Here is a 24,541-nt window from a genome sequence, read left to right as displayed (position 1 = left end):
CCTATGTTAAACTTTTACCGTCCATTGTGACCCCACCCTACCCCCGGGTGTCATGATTTGAACAAATTTGAATTTACACTACTTGACAATCATTCCATATCAGTTTCATCTTTCCTAGCCCACTGGTTCTTGAGAAGAAGATTTTTCAATGATGCCATTAATTTTTCACTATTTTGTAATTATCTCCCCTTGGAGAAGGGCATAGCCCTTCATTTGTACAAACTTGAATCCCCTTTACCCAAGGATACTTTGTGCCAAGTCTGATTGAAATTGGCCCAGTGGTTCTTGAGAAGAAGATGAAAATGTGAAAAGTTTACGACAACAACGACAACGACGACGACAGACAACGGACAAATTTCGATCAGAAAAGCTCACTTGAGCCTTCGGCTCAGGTGAGCTAAAAAGTTAAACTCAGTGACCAGAGTTGACCACGGATTAGCTCGGTAGAATGGACCGATCCTGACTGTATGTTTATGTACGACACTGAAGTGATCTGGTGGTTTTCCAATAAATCGACTGAAAGTCGTGCACAGACGTGCTTCCGTAAACCCAGAGAACAGCTGACGATGAGCGACTTGGTGCGAACAGATCTCGCGGAGTATGCTCCAGCATCCAACCTTTTGTTTAATGAACACATCCGGGACTTGATCCAGTCTGGACGGAATATTTACCACTTTGCGTTCGGACAATCGCCATTCCCTGTGGTAGAATCGGCTGTACAGGCTCTGAAGGACCATGCCGGAGAGAACGCGTATCTGCCAGTAGCAGGTAGGTCAGCCGAGGGTATTGATCGGAATGTCGAACTGAACTGCAGGAAGAAAAAAACTTTTTTATTTATCTGAAAATTGGCTAGTGTTCAGGTCTCTGAAAAAAAATATTTGCCATAAAATTATTATATATTTTCATAAATTTCCACTGTCGGCATTGCTCCAATGCATTATGTGCAAATCTTTGCTATAGCTGTAAAATGTCTACATAAATATTGTAGGGAAGTTAATCTTTCCATTATTGTGAAATTTCTTCCTTTTTTTCCTGTTTTACGCTGATGCACTCCGTGGCATTGGCTTAAACACGACGGAAACTTAACAAACATATACACCTTACGTACGATAAAAACTGTGTGACCAACAGCTTATCGGTGCATGCTTGTCCTTCAGTATATCTATTTAAATAATACAAGTGTATCTCGAGTACTTATTTCTGTAAAAGTTTCAAAGGTTGCCGTGTTTTCCTTTTTTTAAGTTCAATATGCCATATATTTGGGAGGGAGTGCTGAATATACTAATTTAAAAAAAATGTGAATCTATCTATTCGGGTTGGAGATCCTTGTCCATATTCTTCATGGCACAGAGAGAGAGAGAGATTCAATGACCAGCTGAGGGGTGGAAAATTTTACATATCTCTGTTGTATTTACTTTAGATAATGTTTTGTGTTGTATTGCTTGTTACCCTAATCCAAGGTTGTCAACAGATGATGTATTTCATGGCGCAACCCTCACGACGGGTGGAAAACTTGAATCTCCTCCCCCTCTTTCCCTTAAGATTGGATATAGTCACTTTCTTTTAATTCATGTTTAACAGGATTAAATAGCTTTGAACATATTTTTTCATTATGAAAGCAAAGCCTTGAATAAATTTTCAGCTTACACATAAATATCTATCTTGAAAGTACAGTTGACAAATCAAAAATCTAACGGATTATATACGTGTTGAGCATTGACATACATGTAACGTGCATATATATTTTACCCAATAATGACAAGTTATACTAGATAGTTACAATTAACAAATTTTATATCTATAATTTACAAATTATGAAATCGTGATACACTAGATTTTATTCATTTAAATTTTGAAAATTACTTGAAGAATACACCAGAACTCATCAAAACTGTACCTTTCCATAAAAAAAAAATCTGGCCAATTAGAGGAAGGGAGTGCCCTTCCAAGACACCGCATCCCCTTTTCCAGAAACTTGGCGATGGTCCTGTAAAGGATTACCAAGTAGGACTTCAAATTTTGAATGAATACTTTGGTTTTCCAATGGGACTACATGGGAGAAGGGGGGGGGGGGGTCCAGTTCGATACATTGCAGTTACATTCCATCCAATAAGAATGTGAAACGAGATGACTTTTGATTATATTTTTCATTAAGGGAAAATATTTGCTTTTGATTTCTATAGGACTTAAACAACTTCGACAAGCAATCTGTGACTTCCACCAAAAATATGACGGGTTCGACGACGTTGACCCCGAGGATATTATCGTGGGCCCTGGGAGTAAAGAGCTCATTTATCTCGTCATGCATGTATTCAATGGAGGTAAGATGTAAATTTATTTCCATGGTCTTGAAATCATGATGCTTGGTTTAAAAAATCCAAATAGCCAGTTTGAAAAAAAAAAAGTAAAATTATATTAACAGATGCAAATCAGTCGATTATTTATCATTCCAGACGTTATAGTGGTGTCGCCCTCCTGGACGACGTACAAACCACAGGCTCGTTTAGCTCACCACATACCATTCGTCTTGGAAACGAATCTGGATAATGCCTGGAAGTTAACGCCAAGACTTATCAATGAGGTATATATTCCATCTTTTTGCGTGCACAAGTATTGCAGTTTTCTCAGATTTATGCTTAAGGAATATTTATCAAGCAATTTAAAAATTTTCTGATGATCAATAGTATACATGTACTAGTATCTGAATAAGTGCACGTGTTTTACGCAATTACTTGGTGCAACAATCATTTTCGCAGCCAAGACTCAGCTATATAAAACTGCAACATGCACGTATTATTTTTTATATATACTGAAATATTATTGTACTGAATATACTTACAGTTCGTGGAAAAGAATAAAATGAAGAAGAACCGTCTTCTAATTCTAAATAATCCGGATAATCCAAGTAAGACAATTTTGACATCTCTCTTAAATAGAAGCAAACATTATGCATGGTAAAATGATAGTAGGTATTGTGTTAGTTATCTCAGTACTTGTATATATGAGTAAGTAACAAGAGAGATGGTTACAGTAACTATAAATAGAATATGTGGTTACTATGAATTGAAATTAACATTATGAAATGCCGACAAAACACACTACCGAGGAGTATTAGTTCTCGTAAAAAGTTAGGGAAATGGTTATCTCGTAATAACAAGATAATTATCTGGTTAAATTGATTGAATTTTCTTTCATAACGAAATGATTACCTCGTTTTAACGTGTTTTTTGTAAAATTTTTTGTTTTGTTTTGCTTTTTTGTTTGTTTGTTTGTTTGTTTTTTGTTGATAAAACGCGAAAACAGAAAGAGTCTGCTCTTGAGAGAATGTTTAGAATTCATTTGCTCTCTTTAACGTGTATCTTTATTTGGTGAAAATTTACAATAGGTATAGATTACTTGTCATTGAAAATGTGCTGTGTAATGTGCTGTTTATTTAAACAAGTAAAATGATATGAACGCAGTCCTTATAAAAGGAATGGATGATTGCCGGCAGTCTATACATATACATGGAAATTAGTTTTTTTAAGGTTTACGTTTTATGTTTTGTCATGGTCTACAAATTATCTTTATATTTTTTTTTTGTCCCAAGGACGTTTCATAATGATCCTCGGAAGATTTCATGATTTTTTTGTTGATAAAATTGTAAACGTGATCCGTAAATAAATGTGTAAAGAGCCAATCTATAAACATGCTAAAACTTAACAAAAACGGAAATGATATCAGATATGGGAATATAGCTATGATAGGCTTGGAATTCGTGTATTTTTGAAAAGTAATCTTGTCTATTAGAAATTCTCAGAAGGGGGGGGGGGGGTTCCACCATCCATTCGTCAGGTGGTAATATCAAGAAGATATCCCGTAATATATCTAGATACTTAGTATAACGAAATAATTCAATATAGCGAGACTTAAGGAAAAATTTCCAGTAATAAGAAGATTGAATCAGCAAGAAAATAAAACAAATAATAACGAGATATCCTAACACAATATAGCGGCAAAAGGAAGTCGTTGTATTATTTTATTTCTTTCCTAGTAGTCTTGTACAACAAAAAGTCCACATCTTCATGTAATTTGTTACTATAGCTCAAAATCATACAAACAATTTAAGGAAGTGGATAATTTAAAAAATAATCTTAAATTTTCATTAAAATGCTATGATACCAACAAGTCAATCTGGGTTAGGAAACTGTTTTGTTCAGTACTATAGACATTGAATATTCGTGATATTGTGAATTAAACTAAGTTCCCTTTCAGCGGGTACAAGTTATTCTGAACAAGAGCTACAAGAACTCAGGTAAAAATGTTCCCCGTAATGGATATTTGCTCTTATTAAAAAAAAAGGCTCTTATTTAGAAATATTGCAGTCATTCGAAATGCCAACATTTATGAAGTCTATCATAAATAAAATCTATAAATAAAATCTAAAAAGATGTTACACGTACAATTCCTGCTGTATAATCTCACTAACAGAGAATTAATTTGTTTTAACAATGTCAGACAGGATTGTGATATGATATATTTTTGATTTTCAGTGGGGCATTCAGAAAACATAACATCATTGTCCTGTCAGACGAGATCTACTCCCGCATACGATATGACCAAAATCACGTCTCTCTAGCAAAAGTAAGGCCTCACCATCCCTTCAATAAAAAAAAATAATTTGTTTCCATAATTTCAATACTTTTTAACAATGGCCAAAGACTGTGCTGCATTGTTGTTTTATAAACTTTGAAGGTCTGAGAACAAGTATTTCTAATTTAAGGTCATAGGATACCCAAAAACTGGAGAAAGTAAGGATTTGAAACCTGTCTAATCCGACAAGCACTGGGAGGCAAATTTTGTGTCGGGGAATGAAAATGAATGTGAAACGAATTGCACAGGGGTATAAATTTTGGGAGAATGGAAAAAAATAAGGCTGGTTTGATGGGAAAATTCTGTGATAAATATGTGTTTTATCAATAATTAAGCCTGTACAAACCGTTTTGCAGATTTCTATAACACAATTTATAGAGTATCCTATGTCCTTAATTTAACCTGTCAATCCACTCAGTGTCAAATAAATATCAACCTAGTGTTGTATGTAAAAATATTATATATTCATTGCCAGGGATTAAATTTCAAATTCATTTAAAATTCATTTCTGCTTCTATTGAGAGTAATTCATCCAAACTAAAAGACTGATTTTGTTTGTTTGCCTTCTTTTTACTTGTTTTTTTTTTAAATCTATGGGGGGGGGGGGGGGGGGGAGTGCAGGTTAGCCTTAATGTTGTAAGCTATATATACTCTTAATAAATTATACACAGATAGAAACACTGCCAAAAAATATTAGTACTGTACATTTTTTTTTTACATTTTGAAATCAACTCAGGCCCCTCCCCCAAACTTGAAAACCTGGCCATGCCCACTTTTGAGTATTACAGAATTCTGGGTTTATGTGTACCTCTTAGTCTATTTATCTTTCAGTTTTACCCAGAAAGAACCATCATAAGTACTGGTTTGTCCAAATGGGCGAGTGCTGGAGGGTGGAGGGTAAGAAAATCTTAATCAGAACAGGAAATGGGGGTAATGTCCCCAACTACTACACGACACATGAATTATAAAACTAGTGCAACATGTGTAAAAGCATCTACTTCTTAGAATTACTATCACATTTAGAGCAAGTAAGCTACTGGCAATGATGGATGCTGCTCATTATGTGAGTTTTATTTGTAGTTGGGTTACCACATGTACCCTAAACAACTGTCAGACCTGAGGAAGGCAGTAAGAAGTGCTGCTAGCCACACGTATACATCAGCCCCCTCCCCAGTGCAGTACGCAGCCACAGAGGTAAGTCACACCTGTACATCAGCCCCTCCCCAGTACAGTACACAGTCACAGAGGTAAGCCACACCTATACATCAGTCCCCTCCCCAGTACAGTACACAGTCACAGAGGTAAGTCACACCTACACATCAGCCCCCTCCCCAGTACAAGACACAGTCACAGACGTAAGTCACACCTATACATCAGTACCCTCCCCAGTACAAGACACAGTCACAGAGGTAAGTCACACCTATACATCAGCCTCCTCCCCAGTACAGTACATAGTCACAGAGGTAAGTCACACCTATACATCAGTCCCCTACCCAGAACAGTACGCAGTGACAGAGGTAAGTCACACCTACACATCAACCCCCTCCCCAGTACAGTACACAGCCACAGAGGTAAGTCACACCTATACATCAGCCCCCTCCCCAGTACAGTACACAGTCACAGAGGTAAGTCACACCTATACATCAACCCCCTCCCCAGTACAGTGTGCAGCCACAGAGGTAAGTCACCCCTACACATCAGCCACCCTTCCCAGTACAGTACATAGCCACCTAATTAAACAGTGAATAACTGAGGATAATTTAAGATTGAAATTTAACCAATGATAACTGAATCTTATTCTTTTCTCATCTGTAGATGTTCCAGAATCTGGACGTCTGTGATGATTACATCAAACACTGCTCTAGGATACTGGATGCTGTGGGATCTTATTGCTACTGGTAATTATTGCTTAATTGATTCATTAGTCTTGAATTCTGAAGGGAGTTCAAAAGTTTTTGTACTTATGTATATTCAGTTAAATTTCTCTAGAGATGACTCCTTCAAAGGTGTCGTATACCGGTGTATATATTTAATACATTAAAACAGGGAGCTGACCTCAGTGGGAGTCAAGGCTGTGAAACCTACTGCAGGGTACTACATATTCCCAGACTTTGAGGTCATCAAGGAAAATCTCAAAAGAAGGGGATTTAAAACCTGTGAGGAAATGTGTGCTGTAATGCTGGATGAATGTGGAGTAGCAGTAAGTATTCTTTACAGCAGTAAATGTGTTGTAGCATTATTTTTTACAGCAGTAAATGTGGTGTATTGGTTAAGTATTCTTTACAGCAGTAAATGTGGTGTCTCAGTTAAGTATTGTTTACAGCAGTAAATGTGGTGTATTGGTTAAGTATTCTTTACAGTAGTAAATGTGGTGTACTGGTTAAGTATTCTTTACAGCAGTAAATGTGGTGTATTGGTTAAGTATTCTTTACAGCAGTAAATGTGGTGTATTGGTTAAGTATTCTTTACGGCAGTTAATGTGGTGTATTGGTTAAGTATTCTTTACAGCAGTAAATGTGGTGTATTGGTTAAGTATTCTTTACAGCAGTTAATGTGGTGTAGCAGTTAAGTATTCTTTACAGCAGTAAATGTGGTGTATTGGTTAAGTATTCTTTACAGCAGTACATGTGGTGTATCAGTTAAGTATTCTTTACAGCAGTAAATGTGGTGTACTGGTTAAGTATTCTTTACAGCAGTAAATGTGGTGTATTGGTTAAGTATTCTTTACAGCAGTAAATGTGGTGTATCAGTTAAGTATTCTTTACAGCAGTTAATGTGGTGTAGCAGTTAAGTATTGTTTATAGCAGTAATGTGGCATACTGGATAAGTATTCTTTACAGCAGTTAATGTGGTGTATTGGTTAGGTTTTCTTTACAGCAGTAAATGTGGTGTAGCAGTTAAGTATTCTTTACAGCAGTAAATGTTGTGTATTGGTTAAGTATTCTTTACAGCAGTAAATGTGGTGTATCAGTTAAGTATTCTTTACAGCAGTAAATGTGGTGTACTGGTTAATTATTCTTTACAGCAGTAAATGTGGTGTATTGGTTAAGTATTCTTTAAAGCAGTAAATGTGGTGTATCAGTTAAGTATTCTTTACAGCAGTAAATGTGTTGTTCTGGTTAAGTATTCTTTACAGCAGTAAATGTGGTGTATTGGTTAAGTATTCTTTACAGCAGTAAATGTGGTGTATTGGTTAAGTATTCTTTACAGCAGTTAATGTGGTGTAGCAGTTAAGTATTGTTTATAGCAGTAATGTGGCATACTGGATAAGTATTCTTTACAGCAGTAAATGTGGTGTATTGGTTAGGTTTTCTTTACAGCAGTAAATGTTGTGTATTGGTTAAGTATTCTTTACAGCAGTAAATGTGGTGTATTGGTTAAGTATTCTTTACAGCAGTAAATGTGGTGTACTGGTTAAGTATTCTTTACAGCAGTAAATGTGGTGTATTGGTTAAGTATTCTTTACAGCAGTAAATGTGGTGTACTGGTTTAGTATTCTTTACAGCAGTAAATGTGGTGTATTGGTTAAGAATTCTTTATAGCAGTAAATGTGGTGTATTGGTTAAGTATTCTTTACAGCAGAAAATGTGGTGTAGCAGTTAAGTATTCTTTACAGCAGAAAATGTGGTGTATTTGTTAAGTATTCTTTACAGCAGTAAATGTGGTGTATTGGTTAAGTATTCTTTACAGCAGTAAATGTAGTGTAGCAGTTAAGTATTCTTTACAGCAGTAAATGTGGTGTACTGATTAAGTATTCTTTACAGCAGTAAATGTTGTGTATTGGTTAAGAATTCTTTACAGCAGTAAATGTGGTGTATCAGTTAAGTATTCTTTACAGCAGTAAATGTGGTGTACTGGTTAATTATTCTTTACAGCAGTAAATGTGGTGTAGCAGTTAAGTATTCTTTAAAGCAGTAAATGTGGTGTAGCAGTTAAGTATTCTTTACAGCAGTAAATGTGGTGTACTGGTTAAGTATTCTTTACAGCAGTAAATGTGGTGTATCGGTTAAGTATTCTTTACAGCAGTAAATGTGGTGTATTGGTTAAGTATTCTTTACAGCAGTAAATGTGGTGTATTGGTTAAGTATTCTTTACAGCAGTAATGTGGCATACTGGATAAGTATTCTTTACAGCAGTAAATGTGGTGTATTGGTTAGGTTTTCTTTACAGCAGTAAATATTGTGTATTGGTTAAGTGTTCTTTACAGCAGTAAATGTGATGTAGCAGTTAAGTATTCTTTACAGCAGAAAATGTGGTGTACTGGTTAAGTATTCTTTACAGCAGTAAATGTGGTGTATTGGTTAAGTATTCTTTGCAGCAGTAAATGTGGTGTAGCAGTTAAGTATTCTTTACAGCAGTAAATGTGGTGTATTGGTTAAGTATTCTTTACAGCAGTAAATGTGGCTTATCAGTTAAGTATTCTTTACAGCAGTAAATGTGGTGTATTGGTTAAGTATTCTTTACAGCAGTAAATATGGTGTACTGGTTAAGTATTCTTTACAGCAGTAAATGTTGTGTATTGGTTAAGTATTCTTTACAGCAGTAAATGTTGTTTATTGGTTAAGTATTCTTTACAGCAGTAAATGTGGTGTAGCAGTTAAGTATTCTTTACAGCAGAAAATGTGGTGTATTGGTTAAGTATTCTTTACAGCAGTAAATGTGGTGTATTGGTTAAGTATTCTTTACAGCAGTAAATGTGGTGTAGCAGTTAAGTATTTTTTACAGCAGTAAATGTGGTGTAGCAGTTAAGTATTGTATGCAACCGGAAGTACATGTTCACTTTCACATAAGACATTTACATAGTATGCATTCCAGAAATGTGGAATTTCTACCTGCTTAGTAACAAAGCTTAAATTCTTCATTCAAAATACAAATATATGGATCTTTCACAACTTAAAATTCTTAAATTGACCTCAAAGAATCAGTAGGATTATTGTTACCTAGCAGACTTTTTAACTTCTGAAAACGGGTAAACTTTTCATACAAATACTTTTAAACTTCCACAGTGAGTATTTTCTATAATACATTTGTAGGTAATGGCCGGAGGTCCAGCTTTTCTGAGACCAGTGGACGAGCTGACCACTCGTCTGTGTTATGTTCCATTTGACGGAGGTAATGCCCTGGCCTACAGTCGCAGTTTAGGACTTGGCACAGAGTTACCGGAGAATTTTGTCAAAGACTACTGTACTCCAGTGTATAATGGTATCCAGGTAATACTAACCAACAAACGTACATACAGTTGAACTCATTATATGGAACACCAATAACCAATAACTGTGAAAGATGAATACTTTGCAATGGTTTCAATTTCACAATGTTCAAAATCAAAGAATTTCCGTTAGCATTAAGTCATCGTGAATATCCTGTTTTCCTATTCCACAATACATGTAATAACATATTAAATCATTAAACTCATAAGGAAACTTCATGTTATTAACAACATGGATTAGTTTCTAAATATATTTACTATAAATTATTTACAATATGTTTCTTTGTTTTTGAAAGACATCTTTTTAAAAAATTGTAAATATTTAGCAAAGAGAAATTGGCAAAATTAAAACCACTGTGAAAATTACAAAAAACAGAGAAAATTGTGAAATATTAAACATGTGGAATTAAAGATGTTTACAGTACCAGGGATATGTCAAAGTGAGTTAGCAGTCATAACCACTTTTTTTTATGTTTTTTAGCTCACCTGAGTCGAAGGCTCAAGTGAGCTTTTCTGATCAAAATTTGTCCGTTGTCTGTTGTTGGCGTTGTCGTCATTGTAAACTTTTCACAATTTCATCTTCTTCTCAAGAACCACTGGGCCAATTTCAACCAAACTTGCCACAAAGCATCCATGGGTGAAGGGGATTCAAGTTTGTTCAAATGAAGGGCCATGCCCTCTTTCAAGGGGAGATAATAGGGAATTGGTGAAAAATTAATAGCATCTTTTAAAAATCTTCTTCTCAAGAACCACAGGGCCAGGAAAGATGAAACTCATGTGGAAGCATCCTCAGGTAGTGTAGATTCAAATTTGTTCAAATCATGACCCCTGGGGGTAGGGCGGGGCCACAATGGAGGATCAAAGTTTTACAAAGAAATATATAGGAAAAACCTTTAAAAATCTTCTTCTCAAGAACAGCAAAGCCATGATGAGTCATATTTATATGGAAGCATCCTCAGGTAGTGTAGATTCAAGTTTGTTCAAATCATGACCCCCGGGAGTAGGGTGGGGCCACAATGGAGGATCAAAGTTTTACAAAGCAATATATAGGAAAAATCTTTAAAAACTTCTTCTCAAGAACAGCAAAGCCATGATGATTCATATTTATATGGAAGCATCCTCAGGTAGTGTAGATTCTATTTTGTTCAAATCAGGACCACCGGGGGTAGGGTGGGGCCACAATGGAGGATCAAAGTTTTACAAAGAAATATATAGGAAAAATCTTTAAAAATCTTTTTCTCAAGAACAGCAAAGCCATGATGAGTCATATTTATATGGAAGCATCCTCAGGTAGTGTAGATTCAAGTTTGTTCAAATCATGACCCCCGGGGGTAGGGCGGGGCCACAATGGAGGATCAAAGTTTTACTTAGAAATGTAAAGGAAAAATCTTTAAAAAAATCTTCTTCTCAGGAACACAAAGCCATGATGGGTCATATTTATGTGGAAGCATCCTCAGGTAGTGTAGATTCTATTTTGTTCAAATCATGACCCCCGGGGGTAGGGTGGGGCCACAATGGAGGATCAAAGTCTTAAATAGAAATATATAGGAAAATATCTGCTTCAGAAGAACTACAAAGCCATGATAAGTCATTTTGATATGGAAGCATCCTCAGGTATAGTGTAAATTCAATTTTGTTCAAATGATGACCCCCGGGGGTAGGGTGGGGCCCAATGGGGGATTGAACATTTTACATAGGAACATATAGGAAAATATATTCTTCTCAAGAACTGAAAATCATGTGTAGTCATTTTGATATGGAAGCATCCTCAGGTAGTGTAAATCCAGGAATTTCGTAACGGGGTGGGAGTAGAGGCAGTGGGCCTGCATTGAAGCCCCCAATGGGTCTAGAGCAAGGCCTTGGTGGGGGTCTGGGAAGCTGACAAATTCTTACAAAGAAGAGATGTTTTTCCTTGATTTTAGGATAATAGACATATAAGTTCTACATAAAAAAAATTCAACGGGGGGCTCACGCCCGGCGAGCTGGCCCTGGATCCATCTTTGTGGGGGTAGGGTGGGGCCCAATGGGGAATCGAAAGTTTTACATAAGAACATATAGAATAAAAAGTATTTCTTCTCAAGAACAGAAAAACTGAGTTTAGTCATAGTGATATGGAAGCAACCTCAGATAGTGTAGATTCAAGTTTGTTCAAATGATGACCCCTGGGAAAGGGAGGAGCCACAATTTGGGATCAAATTTTTACAAAGGAATATATGGGAAATTTTTTTTAAACCTTATCAAGTACAACAAAGCCATTTGTTAAATTGACATGGAAGGTAGTTTAAAATTCAAGCCCCCCCCCCCCCCCCCCCCCCCCCGGTAATCTTTACTGAACTGATTTGTGCTTTTGCCTAGCCAATGTGCTCAGGTGAGCAATGTGGCCCATGGGCCTCTTGTTTTTTACCCTGAGGCTCATTATTTTGAATCCTTGAATATCTCAAAAGTTTAATCATGGTCCCCTCGAGATTGAGTTAGCGAAGTTTACCTGTATATTATGTACTGAATGTCCATGAAGAACTAGGAAAGTTTTATAGTCTTTTCTACACTGTACATATTAAAGGGTATTTTCATGTATTTTTCAGGCTCTGAAGAACTGGGTTTTGGACCAGAAGAAACACTAAAGACTACAAATGACTTGAAAAGACTACTATTCCAGATCTTGTGGTGTAAATGTTGAAGTCTTCTAGAAATTGGGGAATGAAGGTTCATGTACATTGTAGTTCTTTTAAATCTAAAAAGTACACTAACTTAATCCATGCATTACATGAAGAATTTACTATATTATATTTTCCTTGATATTCTTATGGTTATACATTTTAATAAAACATTAAATACAATCAATGTGTCAAATGTCAATGAAAAGAGAAAAAAAAATGAATGCTTTCAAGTTTATTTTCATCCGACATCCACTCTTCCTTCTCCACATACAAGGAAAATAATATTAGGAATTAAATAAATATGATACTGGTGTGTGAACATCACTGACATTAAAGCACTAACCCTGTTCCAAACAGTACAACAAAACTCACCATTATAAATAGTCATAGGAAAATCCACAATCATTTTCTTTTCCTTAAGAGATCATATAAGCTATAACTAGTTGAAACAAAACTTCAAATATAATAGGTCCTGAAGATGTCAGACTTGACTGTTGAGAATTGTAAGAAGGTAGATTCAGTTAAATCTTCTGAAATTTAATACTTGTATATGTCTTCTTGTTTCTTTCCATGTCATTTATGGTCAAGTCATAGTTTTGAAGACGAAAATAAAAAGTTTAACATAATATATTACTTACACATGTATGTAACCAAGAATTTGTTTGCAAAGGGTTGTAAATATAATAGATATTTATGACATGAGACTAGAAAATGTAATATCCAAATCATTCCGAGATATGGACCCAGAACATGCTTCATGAAAGTGTTCAAACTTCTTAGTCAGCGTCACTCGTACACTGCATCAAAAACGGGGAGATAAAAAAATATATAATCAACATCTTTAAATATTGAGGGAAAAATCTTTCACATTATTTTTAATGCAGAACATAGCAAGAAAATAAACTATTTTGTCTGTTTATCAATTAATGTATAAAACAAAATGAAAATCTGTGATCACAGGAGGAAAGTAAGAAAAGCACAATATACAATGTACATGAAGTTCTGTACACTCAGCTGACTGGGTTGACATTTTTAGATATTGCAGTAAAATAATGATTTATCACACAAGATGGCATATGGGTAACAAGAGAACATAATCACACACATTTTCCCCCTAAATTGTTAACATGAGAATGGTGACATGAGAAATGACTGCTGCTGGCTGATTATGGATAAACAAAATGAAACTTAATATGTATCTTCCAGCAGAAAAAAAATTCTGTTGAATCTGCATTTTCAGCAAAGCCAGCTTTTAAATGAGATTCCTAACCTTGACGTAAACATTTAACTAAATGGAAAATTCTTCACCATGCAAGTCAATTGGACTGGAAAATAATCCCTAGATAAAGTAATGAGAACAGTACTGATGATTTACAACAAAAGAATGCCTAGTCATTTGGTAGTCCAGACGAGCACCATCCATTGCCAGAGACTATCAGTGTAGGACAATACTGGGTTATGATGTTGCCAGTCGGTCTATAACTTTCCTATACATCTCCACGTTTTCCTGAAATGTTGTCTCTAAATACTGATGCCTTTGTTCCTCAGTGATGGAGCTCAGAGTGGCAGAAAACTCGTCTGGACGTAAAACATTCTTCAGTTTGTCAAAATCACGACCATTTTTCTGGAGTAAATAAGTATAGACCTAAATTGAATAACTTGCCTTACTTTCAAAATCACATATACTATACAGGTACATCAGTCATATTAAATTTCTAGAATTTTATCACTTATAAGGATTTCTATTCATTTTACTTTTTACTACAAGTTCATTGCAATTAATTTCATTTCTTTTGTAAAACTTTGAATTTCCAACATCTCTTCACTGGCTTCCTAGCATGTGTATTTCTCATATACTGTAGAAGCATAAATTTTCGTGGGGATAAAATTTTGTTAAATTGTATTAATATTTAGTTTGTACTAATTTAAAAATACTTTCATGGGCATTTAATTTAGTTGTTTTGAAAGTAACCCTATTCAGTATAAAGTCACATAAAATTTTGTGTAGGATTTAATTTTGTTGATAATAGTTAACAACGAAATTTAAACCCTCACAAATATTTCTGCTTTTACAGTATCTATATTTGAAATACCATCAAAGTTGATGGGAGGACGAACCTGGAATGATTTACCCCCTTGGGATATGACCTTTAATGGTGAGAGGACATTCCTGTAAATGATTACACCTCCTCACCCCCCAGGATATGCCCCCTATTTGATGAGAGGACCTACCTGGAATGGTGCATTCAGCCTCCTTTTCATGTCCAGTCTGTATGCCTTGTATTGTTCTTTGTTACTTGTGTCTGTCGCCTTCAACCTCAGAATCTCATACACTCTCCTAGTTTGTCTCTACAAATCAAATGTTATATTTTAACAAACATCCTTACAGAGGATGCCAATTCTAGATATACACTCACAAATTGCAAAAATCTACCTTTTCATACAAGAACAGAGTGACTTCCTTAAAAAGCTTGTTTTTGCATTCTTTTTTTTAATTCATTACTGAGATTTTAAAGTTAAACTGTAAATTTCAGTGCAAAAGTACATGCATGATTATAAGTTAAATTTTCAGTTTTCCTCACAATATAAATTGAGAATCAGAAAACTAGTGATTTACTGTAAAATGGTATTAAATCTGGACAAGGTGAAATTAAGACCTTGTTAAGCTTGAACTTCTCTCTGGCTTCTCTCTGCATTTCCTCGGAGAAACCTTTCAGGAGTCTCTCTGGTCGGAAAGATGAAAGACTCTGGCAGTTCTTAACATCCACAAAGTCTCGGACTCTCTGGAAATTTTCCGAGGGATCTTCAACTGTGTTAGGATAACAAGTAAAATTGGTAAAAATACATGTACTAATGTTCAATTATATGCTCAACTTAATCATACAAAAATAAACATTTACTCTATTACATGTACATATTACAAAAAAATGAGGGGTAATTTTGTCACATCTTTTCTACTGAAAATAAAAACTTCATGACATTTAAAATAAAATTTCGAGTAACCTAGCGTGGTTAATGTCCTGTGTTTGTATTTCTACTGCTAGACTCCCAGTAGGTTTTATTGATGCTACATCTTTACCTGTGATATCTAGCACCTGCTAGACTGTCAGTAGGTTTTATTGATGCTACATCTTTACCTGTGATATCTAGCACATGCTAGACTGTCAGTAAGTTTTATTGATGCTACATCTTTACCTGTGATATCTAGCACCTGCTAGACTGTCAGTACGTTTTACTGATGCTACATCTTTACCTGTGATATCTAACACCTCCTTCCTCCTATAAGTGTCGTTATAGAAGGTCTGTAACAACTCGGCACATAAACCCATCCTCTGGAAGGGCGGCAGGATTAGCACTTGACTGAAAATATTTTAAAAATACATTTACTGGATGCAACATTTCAATTAAAGCTATAGGTAATAAAAAATATATCATTTTGGGTCTTAAATCACAATTTATTTATTTATGACAGCATGTAAACTTTTACACTTTCCTTAAATCAAACAAATTAGCATTTTTCTCATTTATGTATGAGAAGAGTGCCATGTTTTACCTGACTCTGGGACGTAACTTCTCTGGGTAGGCATAGTAATTATATACAGTCATGTAACCTGCTATAGCATACATTGGATTTCCATTACACATGTATTTTTCAAACCTAAAAAAAAGAAGATTCTGCAAATGAAAAATGCTTCAAGAAAACTAGACATATCATTGTAATAGTACATACTGAACTATTAATCTTATTTCAGCACATTTCAGGCTGCTCTAGGTCTGCTAATTTATGTACACCCTAATACATGACTTGTTTTCAAGATTCAAAAATACTAATTTATGATTGAGCTTATCAGTTGAAGAGGGGGATTATGTTAAACTTTGACTGTGCTAATCTAGGTAAATTTACAATAACAGTAACAACATGTTTACCTAATAAACTACTAAGTTTGATTGAATTGCAATTCAATCAAATTAGGAGTTTATAAGGTCAAGGTCATAGGAAATGTCAAGGTCAGAAAATTATGACAGAGTTGATAATCTCCAAACAATATGTATCACTATATGAGTTTTGATTAGAATATCTTCAATAGTTACTTTAAAACTAAGCTAAATGCAAAATAAGGAAGGCCATAGGAAAGGTCAATGTTCCCACCAATATGTATCAGTGATTGAATTTTGGTTATTTATCTTGAACAGTTTCTTTGAAACTGAGCTAAACACAGTGTGATGGATAGACAGATGGAAGGACAGAAGAATGGAAGACAGACATGGCAAACACTATATTCCCTGCCTATATTCATGGAGGGCAATAAAAATGTGACCTCAAACTTGAGGACAACTTACAGTAAGAAGAATCGCCATCGTTCATCGTCCACATCAATAAAGGAAGCAGCATCAATGAAGAACAAAATAAAAGTTTGTAGTCTCTCGTGGTACTCTCTAAATCCTGGGCTCTCTATCCCTGTCTTATAGATCTCAAACTGTCGATCCTTTCCATCTGTAAAACAAAAGTCTCTGATAAGACAATAGCTCTACTGGTCTTCTAATAGTGAAAGAGGAAAATTGCACCTGACCTTTTTTATAACTACATTCACAGAATTGCTTGTATGCATCCTGATGTTTTCTTCATTTGTATCAAGTTTGATTGAAATTGTACCAAAATTGTAAGAGTAGCATTTTTGGCAAATTTTCATGGATTCTTTTTTTAGTAGCCATTTTATCACCATTCACCAAATTCTTCAACTGATAAACAGAATTAGGCATCTTGGTGTAATCTACTTGAATGCCAAGTTCAAATAAAATCTGACCAAAAATATAGGCGTATTAGCCTTTTGAAAGAATTTCAGAATTTTTCTGGTAACCATAGCAACACCAATCATCAAGAAACTAACGAAGAATTCTGTATATTTGTAAAGTTTAGAAGTAGTTGTATACTTTGTTTTATTGAAATAGGATCAAAACTGTTGGGGAAGTAGCACTGTAAAATATTGTTTACAGTGAGAGGAAAAGATGGGCAAACAAACACCTTACCATCACATAAACTCTTCAAAATCTTCAATAAATTCTGCTTTGATGAATTGGATCATTTCGTCCAACAACTTGATTGTTTTGCTTCTCATTCACATATTCTAAATTTTAGTTATTTTTGGATAGAATAAGAACAACTTCATTACCTTTGTGTACAGTGAATGAGTGCAAAAGTTTTCCAAATGGTTTGAAGTCAGCATCCTTTGGTATTGAACTAATGAATGCATCTCTACTGGTCAGAAATCCAGGAGGCACCACATCTCGTAACTGACCAATGACATCATCAGCCTGGATAGAATCAAAATTTGACATTGTAAGTTCTGCAAAACTCCCCCCCCCCCCCCCCCCCCCACACACACACACAATAGTAACAAAAATCACAGACACCCAGTCTCTATCAGGATTCAGGATGCTAACACCCCCCCCCTTTCCTGCCTAGGTTTTCTCCATAAAATAAGATGCTTGGGAGAATTTTTAAATCCAGAAAAGTTTCATATCTGTTGCAGATGCAATTGATTTCTAGTAAAAGTCTAAAAACAAAGTTCCATTTCAAATTTGTTAGATATTTCTAAAAACAGATTTATGCATCTTTATGCATCAAGATTTTTTCCACATTTGCAGAAAGTTTTATTGATTCAAAACCAAAGAAGGAGTAGCATTTTGAAAGAATTAAGCAGATTTGTCTATTTTATTGTATGGCATTAACAATTCTCATTATCCATTAAACATTTAAAGGGAATACAGTACATTCTTTACTTGTATAAAATGAATCTAAATATTGACAAAAGCATACATTGTGTTAATGTTTCAAAGAAATACTTTTAGGCTGAAGAAGCTGAACAGGTGAAGTTTACAAATTCTAATCAGATCTGTTCAGAGGACCCTTGTCTATGGTAATCAGAAGTGTCTGTCCAACTTTACCTATTCCTTACCAGCTTCTCTTCCCACAATGAACATATCTATACCTCTCCTAATCAAATTGTGCAAATTTCAGCTTATAATTTTCAATATGTTTAGATGAGAGACAAAAGTAGACAAACTGTGATCAGTTGGATCACTTCAATTCTGAATTAAATAAATTTAGGTGAATACCTGTAGTCCTTCATGTAATTCTGGTGAAACTTTAGTGATGTACTGTAGGTTAATGAATGTTGTTAATTTAGCAGCAGTATAATACATCTCTACCACCAAATCCTTGTATCCAAAAATACTTTCACTGTTAAAAACAAGTATAAAAAAATTACATACTGTACATTTACTGTTTCTACAAAAAGCATATATAGTTATTTCCCTAAAATGTCTTTTAAAGGACTTATCGCATGTTTCCAAATTATTTGAAATTAAAAGCGTTAAACGTTCCTTATGACCACAGTTAATAAATTTTGTGTTTTTACTGCGGATAAACCGTGGTAATTAACCAATTACTGACTCAAATGAAAACCCCTGAACTAAAAATCTAAGTTAATTAGATAGCGATCATGTGACCCTGTGATGTCAAAGACGACAATGACTGATCAGCTCTTCACGTTAATCTTACTAAAATATACGCGATACAACCTGAATTTCCAAGTTGTGGATTTTAATCAATATGAAATTGAATATCCAACCTTATATTTTAAAATTCTCCGCAAGAAAAAATATGAAAATCTGTTAACGTTATAAAAATAGCAGGGACGATAGCGAGGGAGACACGGCAAAGACGAAGAAACTCGCCATCACAATACAATTTGATTTGTCATTTTATCACATGTATTAACTTATTTGATTCACAAAGAGCAAGAGCCACTTGGGGCTTTTTTTGGCCCTGAGAATATCTGAAAAATCAAAACTGCTCAGTTTTGATTGAAAATGCAGTATTTATAACTTGGACCCTTTGAGACAGTGTATCTATTGAACGTGACGTAATTTTCTCTCCAGTCAATGCATAATGACGTCATAAAATGCGTCATTTTTCCCATATCCTGTAAATTCCCTTAAAAATGGCCAAAAATTGAGGTATTTTTTCAATATTTCATATAGAGCACAACCTCTGATCCAAAATATGCAATTACATAATGAAAGAACTGTTTCTGAAGATCACAAAACATGTTTTAATTTTTGGATCGTGGGCTGTGCTCATATTTTAATTCTTTGCTGAAGATAGTTAAATACCAATGTTCTCTGCAAAATTCAAGAACACTGCATTTTCTCAAAGACAGTTTCCAATACCTGGATTCTCAAAAAAAAATTTTATTATAGGAAATGAAAGCACTAAGTCTCTACTTTATTTTGATATGTGAAATGGGACAGGGGGTGATAGTCAATTAATTGATATAAGGACAGGGCCATTTTAAGCATAAAGTGAACCTAGCTCTTTAATATTATATAACTTGGTTATTCTTCCTTTTTAACATAATATTAATTTATGCATATGTTCTGTAAAGGATGGCGGTCTTGAAAAATAATTTTCCGATCACAAAAGATTATCGTAATCAGAGCTACAGACTCGAAATGTTTGGAATAAAAAAAAACGAAAATATCTCAAAAGTCTGATGCCTTAGAACTAGTTAATGTTTCTATAGTAATTGAAAAGCACGTTAGGAATTTATTTTTTCAGCATTTTTCGTAATTAAGCTGCATTTGTCGTTGATAACTCCATAAATAGTATGCATATTCTCATCTCTCTATCACTGAATTGTCACCTATGACGTCAGAGCAGTATTTCGCCAAAATCTGACTGAAATATGCATATTGCTGTATTTGAATTTCAACTTTCAATATCTCTTAAAATATGCTTTCAACGTTTATTGTATTCAGCATTTTAACAAGAGGCCCATGGGCCACATCGCTCACCTGAGCACACTGGCTAGACTAAGGCACAAATCAGTTCAGTAATGAACAAGGGGGGGGGGGGTGGGGGGGGGCTTGAATTTTAAACTACCTGATGATGCTTTCATGTCAATATAACAAATGAATTTGTTGTACTTGAGAAGATTTTAAAAAAAATTTCCCATTTATTCCTTTGTAAAAATTTGATCCCCCATTGTAGCTCCTCCCCATCTCAGGGGTCATCATTTGAACAAACTTGAATCTACATTACCCGAGGATGCTTCAATATCAATAAGACTAACATAGCTTTTCTGTTCTTGAGAAGAAATTTTTTTTTCTATATGTTCTTATGTAAAACTTTCGATCCCCCATTGGGCCCCACCCTACCCCCGGGGGTCATCATTTGAACAAAATTGAATCTACACTACCTGAGGATGCTTCCATATAAATTTGACTCATCATGGCTTTGCTGTTCTTGAGAAGAAGATTTTTCCTATATATTTCTATGTAAAACTTTGATCCTTCATTGTGGCCCCGCCCTACCCCCGGGAGCCATGATTTGAACAAACTTGAATCTACACTTCTTGAGGATGCTTCCATATAAATATGACTCTTCATGGTTTTACTGTTCTTGAAAAGAAGATTTTTGAAGATTTTTCCTATATATTTCTATGTAAAACTTTGATCCTCCATTGTGGCCCCGCCCTACCCCCGGGGGTCATGATTTGAACAAACTTGAATCTACACTACCTGGGGATGCTTCCATATAAATATGACTCTTCATGGCTTTACTGTTCTTGAGAAGAAGATTTTTAAAGATTTTTCCTATATATTTCTATGTAAAACTTTGATCCTCCATTGTGGCCCCGCCCTACCCCCGGGGGTCATCATTTGAACAAACATGAATCTACACTACCTGAGGATGCTTCCGTATAAATATGACTCTTCATGGCTTCACTGTTCTTGAGAAGAAGATTTTTAAAGATTTTTCCTATATATTTCTATGTAAAATTTGGATCCTCCATTGTGGCCCTGCCCTACCCCCAGGGGTCATGATTTGAACAAAATTGAATCTACACTTCCTGAGGATGCTTCCATATAAATATGACTCTTCATGGCTTCACTGTTCTTGAAAAGAAGATTTTTAAAGATTTTTCCTATATAATTCTAAGTAAAATTTGGATCCTCCATTGTGGCCCCGCCCTACCCCCGGGGGTCATCATTTGAACAAACTTGAATCTACACTACCTGAGGATGCTTCCATATAAATATGACTCTTCATGGCTTTACTGTTCTTGAGAAGAAGATTTTTAAAGATTTTTCCTATATATTTCTATGTAAAATTTGGATCCTCCATTGTGGCCCCGCCCTACCCCCAGGGGTCATGATTTGAACAAAATTGAATCTACACTTCCTGAGGATGCTTCCATATAAATATGACTCTTCATGGCTTTACTGTTCTTGAGAAGAAGATTTTTAAAGATTTTTCCTATATATTTCTATGTAAAACTTTGATCCTCCATTGTGGCCCCGCCCTACCCCCGGGGGTCATCATTTGAACAAATTTGAATCTACACTTCCTGAGGATGCTTCCATATAAATATGGCTCTTCATGGCTTTACTGTTCTTGAGAAGAAGATTTTTAAAGATTTTTCCTATATATTTCTATGTAAAACTTTGATCCTCCATTGTGGCCCCGCCCTACCCCCGGGGGTCATGATTTGAACAAACTTGAATCTACACTGCCTGAGGATGCTTCCATATAAATATGACTCTTCATGGCTTTACTGTTCTTGAGAAGAAGATTTTTAAAGATTTTTCCTATATATTTCTATGTAAAACTTTGATCCTCCATTGTGGCCCCGCCCTACCCCCGGGGGTCATGATTTGAACAAACTTGAATCTACACTACCTGGGGATGCTTCCATATAAATATGACTCTTCATGGCTTTACTGTTCTTGAGAAGAAGATTTTTAAAGATTTTTCCTATATATTTCTATGTAAAACTTTGATCCTCCATTGTGGCCCCGCCCTACCCCCGGGGGTCATGATTTGAACAAACTTGAATCTACACTACCTGGGGATGCTTCCATATGAGTTTCATCTTTCCTGGCCCTGTGGTTCTGGAGAAGATTTTTTAAAGATGCTATTCATTTTTCACTAATTCTTAATTATCTCCCCTTGAAAGAAGGCGTGGCCCTTCATTTGAACAAACTTGAATCCCCTTCACCCAAGGATGCTTTGTGGCAAGTTTGGTTGAAATTGGCCCAGTGGTTCTGGAGAAGAAGTCGAAATTGTGAAAAGTTTACAGACAGACGGACAGACGGACAGACGGACTACAGACAAAATGTGATCAGAAAAGCTCACTTGAGCTTTCAGCTCAGGTGAGCTAATAAACAAGGCTGTAGATAATATTTTTCATAAAATTATGATTTTTGAAAGATCATTCAATAAGTTCTTTAAATATTCATTTCATAAAGCAGAATAGCTCTAGTTCTAAGATGAGATGTATGGGGCACCCATAACAGGGCTCCAGAGGTTCATTTCCTTTGTATCCTATATATTATTGCTCAAAATTGACATGAAGGGTAAGTTACATGACTCAGTTACAGAGAGGTTGTACTTTATCTAAAACTTCTCCAGGAGATTTTTCATAGTTGATTGTGAAATTCTTTATCTAATATACTCTTTTCATCCCCTCCTCAAAAAGATCCCTAGACTTGATCCTTATTCAACCATGTCATGTACATAATAAAAGGTAAAAAATAAAAAGCCTACTTCTCTCCAAACACCTGATGTGTCATCTCAGGAGGGAATGTTGATGTATCATCATCCAGGTCTTCTTCCTTTCTAACTAGAAACAGAGAATTAAATATAAAACAAACTCTCTAGCTATGATAAACTGTACTGTAGTAAGGTTTACATTGAATTTGCTAGCATATTTCTTTGCGAATTTTTCCTCGGTACTTTATCCTGGGTCAATGCTTTTCCTTTATTTAAAAGTAAAGTGTTAGAGATCAATTGTAACAGGCTTTGGGTTGAAGTTTATGACAAATCTCTGTGAACCTTACAACAATTAAATTTTGATTTTGATTTTAACTTCAAAGCGGCATTTTTATCAACTGAAGCTGTCAATTTGGCCGGTAGCTGGTTCTTAGGGAAAACACTGTGGGTATGAAATTTCAAGCAGATTATGATTTCAAACTTGTTTAAACATACATGTAATGACCTTTTATATGAATTATTAACCATTTTTTAAAATTTGCTAAGTCACTGAGAAGGAAATATAGTAAAGATATGCATGTATTGTGAAATGATAATTAAAAGGATAGTTAGAATTCCATTACATTCCTTTAGCAGATTTTTTTTTGTATTTTCATTACATAAAATACCTTGATCAAGGTATTTGTAATACCTTGATAAAGCTATATATAGCTTCATCAAACTATATACCTTTATCAGGGTATTGTGCTGGACCTGTTTAGCAAATGCATTATATAGTTGCAAATGTTTGCTGTTGCTTAAGGGATTTGCCTTATAGTTTATGCCTTGGTTTATAACAATAACCTTGTGGAACTTGCACTCAGAGAAAAAAAAAATAACCTCCTGCAAAAATTTGTTACGGGTGAAATTTGCAAATTATCACATAGAAAACAAAAGTCTATAACTTTACACATACTGTCTGTCTTCATACTTACCAAGTTTAAAATGTATGGCTTCATTTGCTGAACATTTGTAAACATCAAATTTATTTTTTGATAAACCTAAAATAAAAAGATGAAAAAGATATCTGAATTCGCAATATTGTAAAATGTTAAAATTGTATTACTTAAAAACTACATTTAAGCACCCCCTAATTCCCTATTTCTTGCATCACTTAGTGGTTCGATGTTCTTGGCAGGTGCTAAATCTAAGCTGTGAAATTATAAGAATGACAATAATGAACAGAGTTAAACGTTCTAACATAGAGGAATTTCGAACTACCTCAAATTAACACGCACCTTATCAACTACGATATCAATTTCATTTCATCTTTCATATGCCACAGAATTGTTTACATGATTATTTCTCAATTTTCACAATAGGGTTTTAAGTTTTTTCATTGAAGGCACAGTTTCTGTCAAAAAATGTATGAGATTGCGATATTGACTTACCCGCCATTTTTAAGAGTTCCGAAGCTACTAATTTTCGTAACTTCTCTAAGATTTA

The 24,541-nt window shown here is 34.9% G+C and overlaps 2 protein-coding genes across 2 annotated transcripts; one reads left to right on the top strand and one right to left on the bottom strand.

Annotated features, from left to right (window-relative positions):
- The first annotated feature begins 468 nt into the window (after positions 1-468).
- LOC133186890 (aspartate aminotransferase-like) lies at positions 469-12,678 on the top strand. The gene is made up of 12 exons (XM_061322274.1): positions 469-768; positions 2,184-2,321; positions 2,454-2,581; positions 2,842-2,905; positions 4,255-4,294; positions 4,533-4,623; positions 5,464-5,529; positions 5,713-5,826; positions 6,448-6,530; positions 6,679-6,832; positions 9,666-9,842; positions 12,424-12,678. Exons 1-12 carry the CDS (start codon positions 474-476, stop codon positions 12,460-12,462), a joined length of 1,389 nt encoding a protein of 462 aa, XP_061178258.1. The 5' UTR covers positions 469-473; the 3' UTR covers positions 12,463-12,678.
- Positions 12,679-12,715: 37 nt separating this feature from the next.
- LOC133186891 (histone acetyltransferase type B catalytic subunit-like) lies at positions 12,716-24,508 on the bottom strand. Its single transcript, XM_061322275.1, has 11 exons — positions 24,487-24,508; positions 24,031-24,096; positions 23,111-23,186; positions 18,616-18,739; positions 17,670-17,811; positions 16,840-16,993; positions 16,052-16,156; positions 15,752-15,858; positions 15,156-15,307; positions 14,731-14,847; positions 12,716-14,122 (listed from the first exon to the last, which is right to left on the bottom strand). Exons 1-11 carry the CDS (start codon positions 24,491-24,493, stop codon positions 13,955-13,957), a joined length of 1,218 nt encoding a protein of 405 aa, XP_061178259.1. The 5' UTR covers positions 24,494-24,508; the 3' UTR covers positions 12,716-13,954.
- Between the last annotated feature and the right edge of the window lie 33 nt (positions 24,509-24,541).

The sequence above is a fragment of the Saccostrea echinata genome, unplaced genomic scaffold (assembly GCF_033153115.1).
Source record: "Saccostrea echinata isolate AGI-Se365-2 ecotype Australia unplaced genomic scaffold, CSIRO_AGI_Sech_v1 ptg000014l, whole genome shotgun sequence".
Lineage (NCBI taxonomy): Eukaryota > Metazoa > Mollusca > Bivalvia > Ostreida > Ostreidae > Saccostrea > Saccostrea echinata.
Note: the sequence above shows the minus strand (reverse complement) of the source record. Positions and strands in the feature narration are given on the sequence as shown.

Bases quoted from the DNA above. Each gene is read 5' to 3' on its own strand.
- LOC133186891 (XM_061322275.1), bottom strand. The intron at 23,187-24,030 runs GTAAGTATGAAG...CTCTGTTTCTAG, and splicing joins AGCCATACATTTTAAACTTG to TTAGAAAGGAAGAAGACCTG. The intron at 14,123-14,730 runs GTAGGTCCTCTC...TATTTACTCCAG, and splicing joins GGCTGAATGCACCATTCCAG to AAAAATGGTCGTGATTTTGA.
- LOC133186890 (XM_061322274.1), top strand. From the start codon at position 474: ATGTACGACACTGAAGTGATCTGGTGGTTTTCCAATAAATCGACTGAA. The intron at 2,582-2,841 runs GTATATATTCCA...ATATACTTACAG, and splicing joins CGCCAAGACTTATCAATGAG to TTCGTGGAAAAGAATAAAAT. The intron at 4,295-4,532 runs GTAAAAATGTTC...TTTGATTTTCAG, and splicing joins CAAGAGCTACAAGAACTCAG to TGGGGCATTCAGAAAACATA.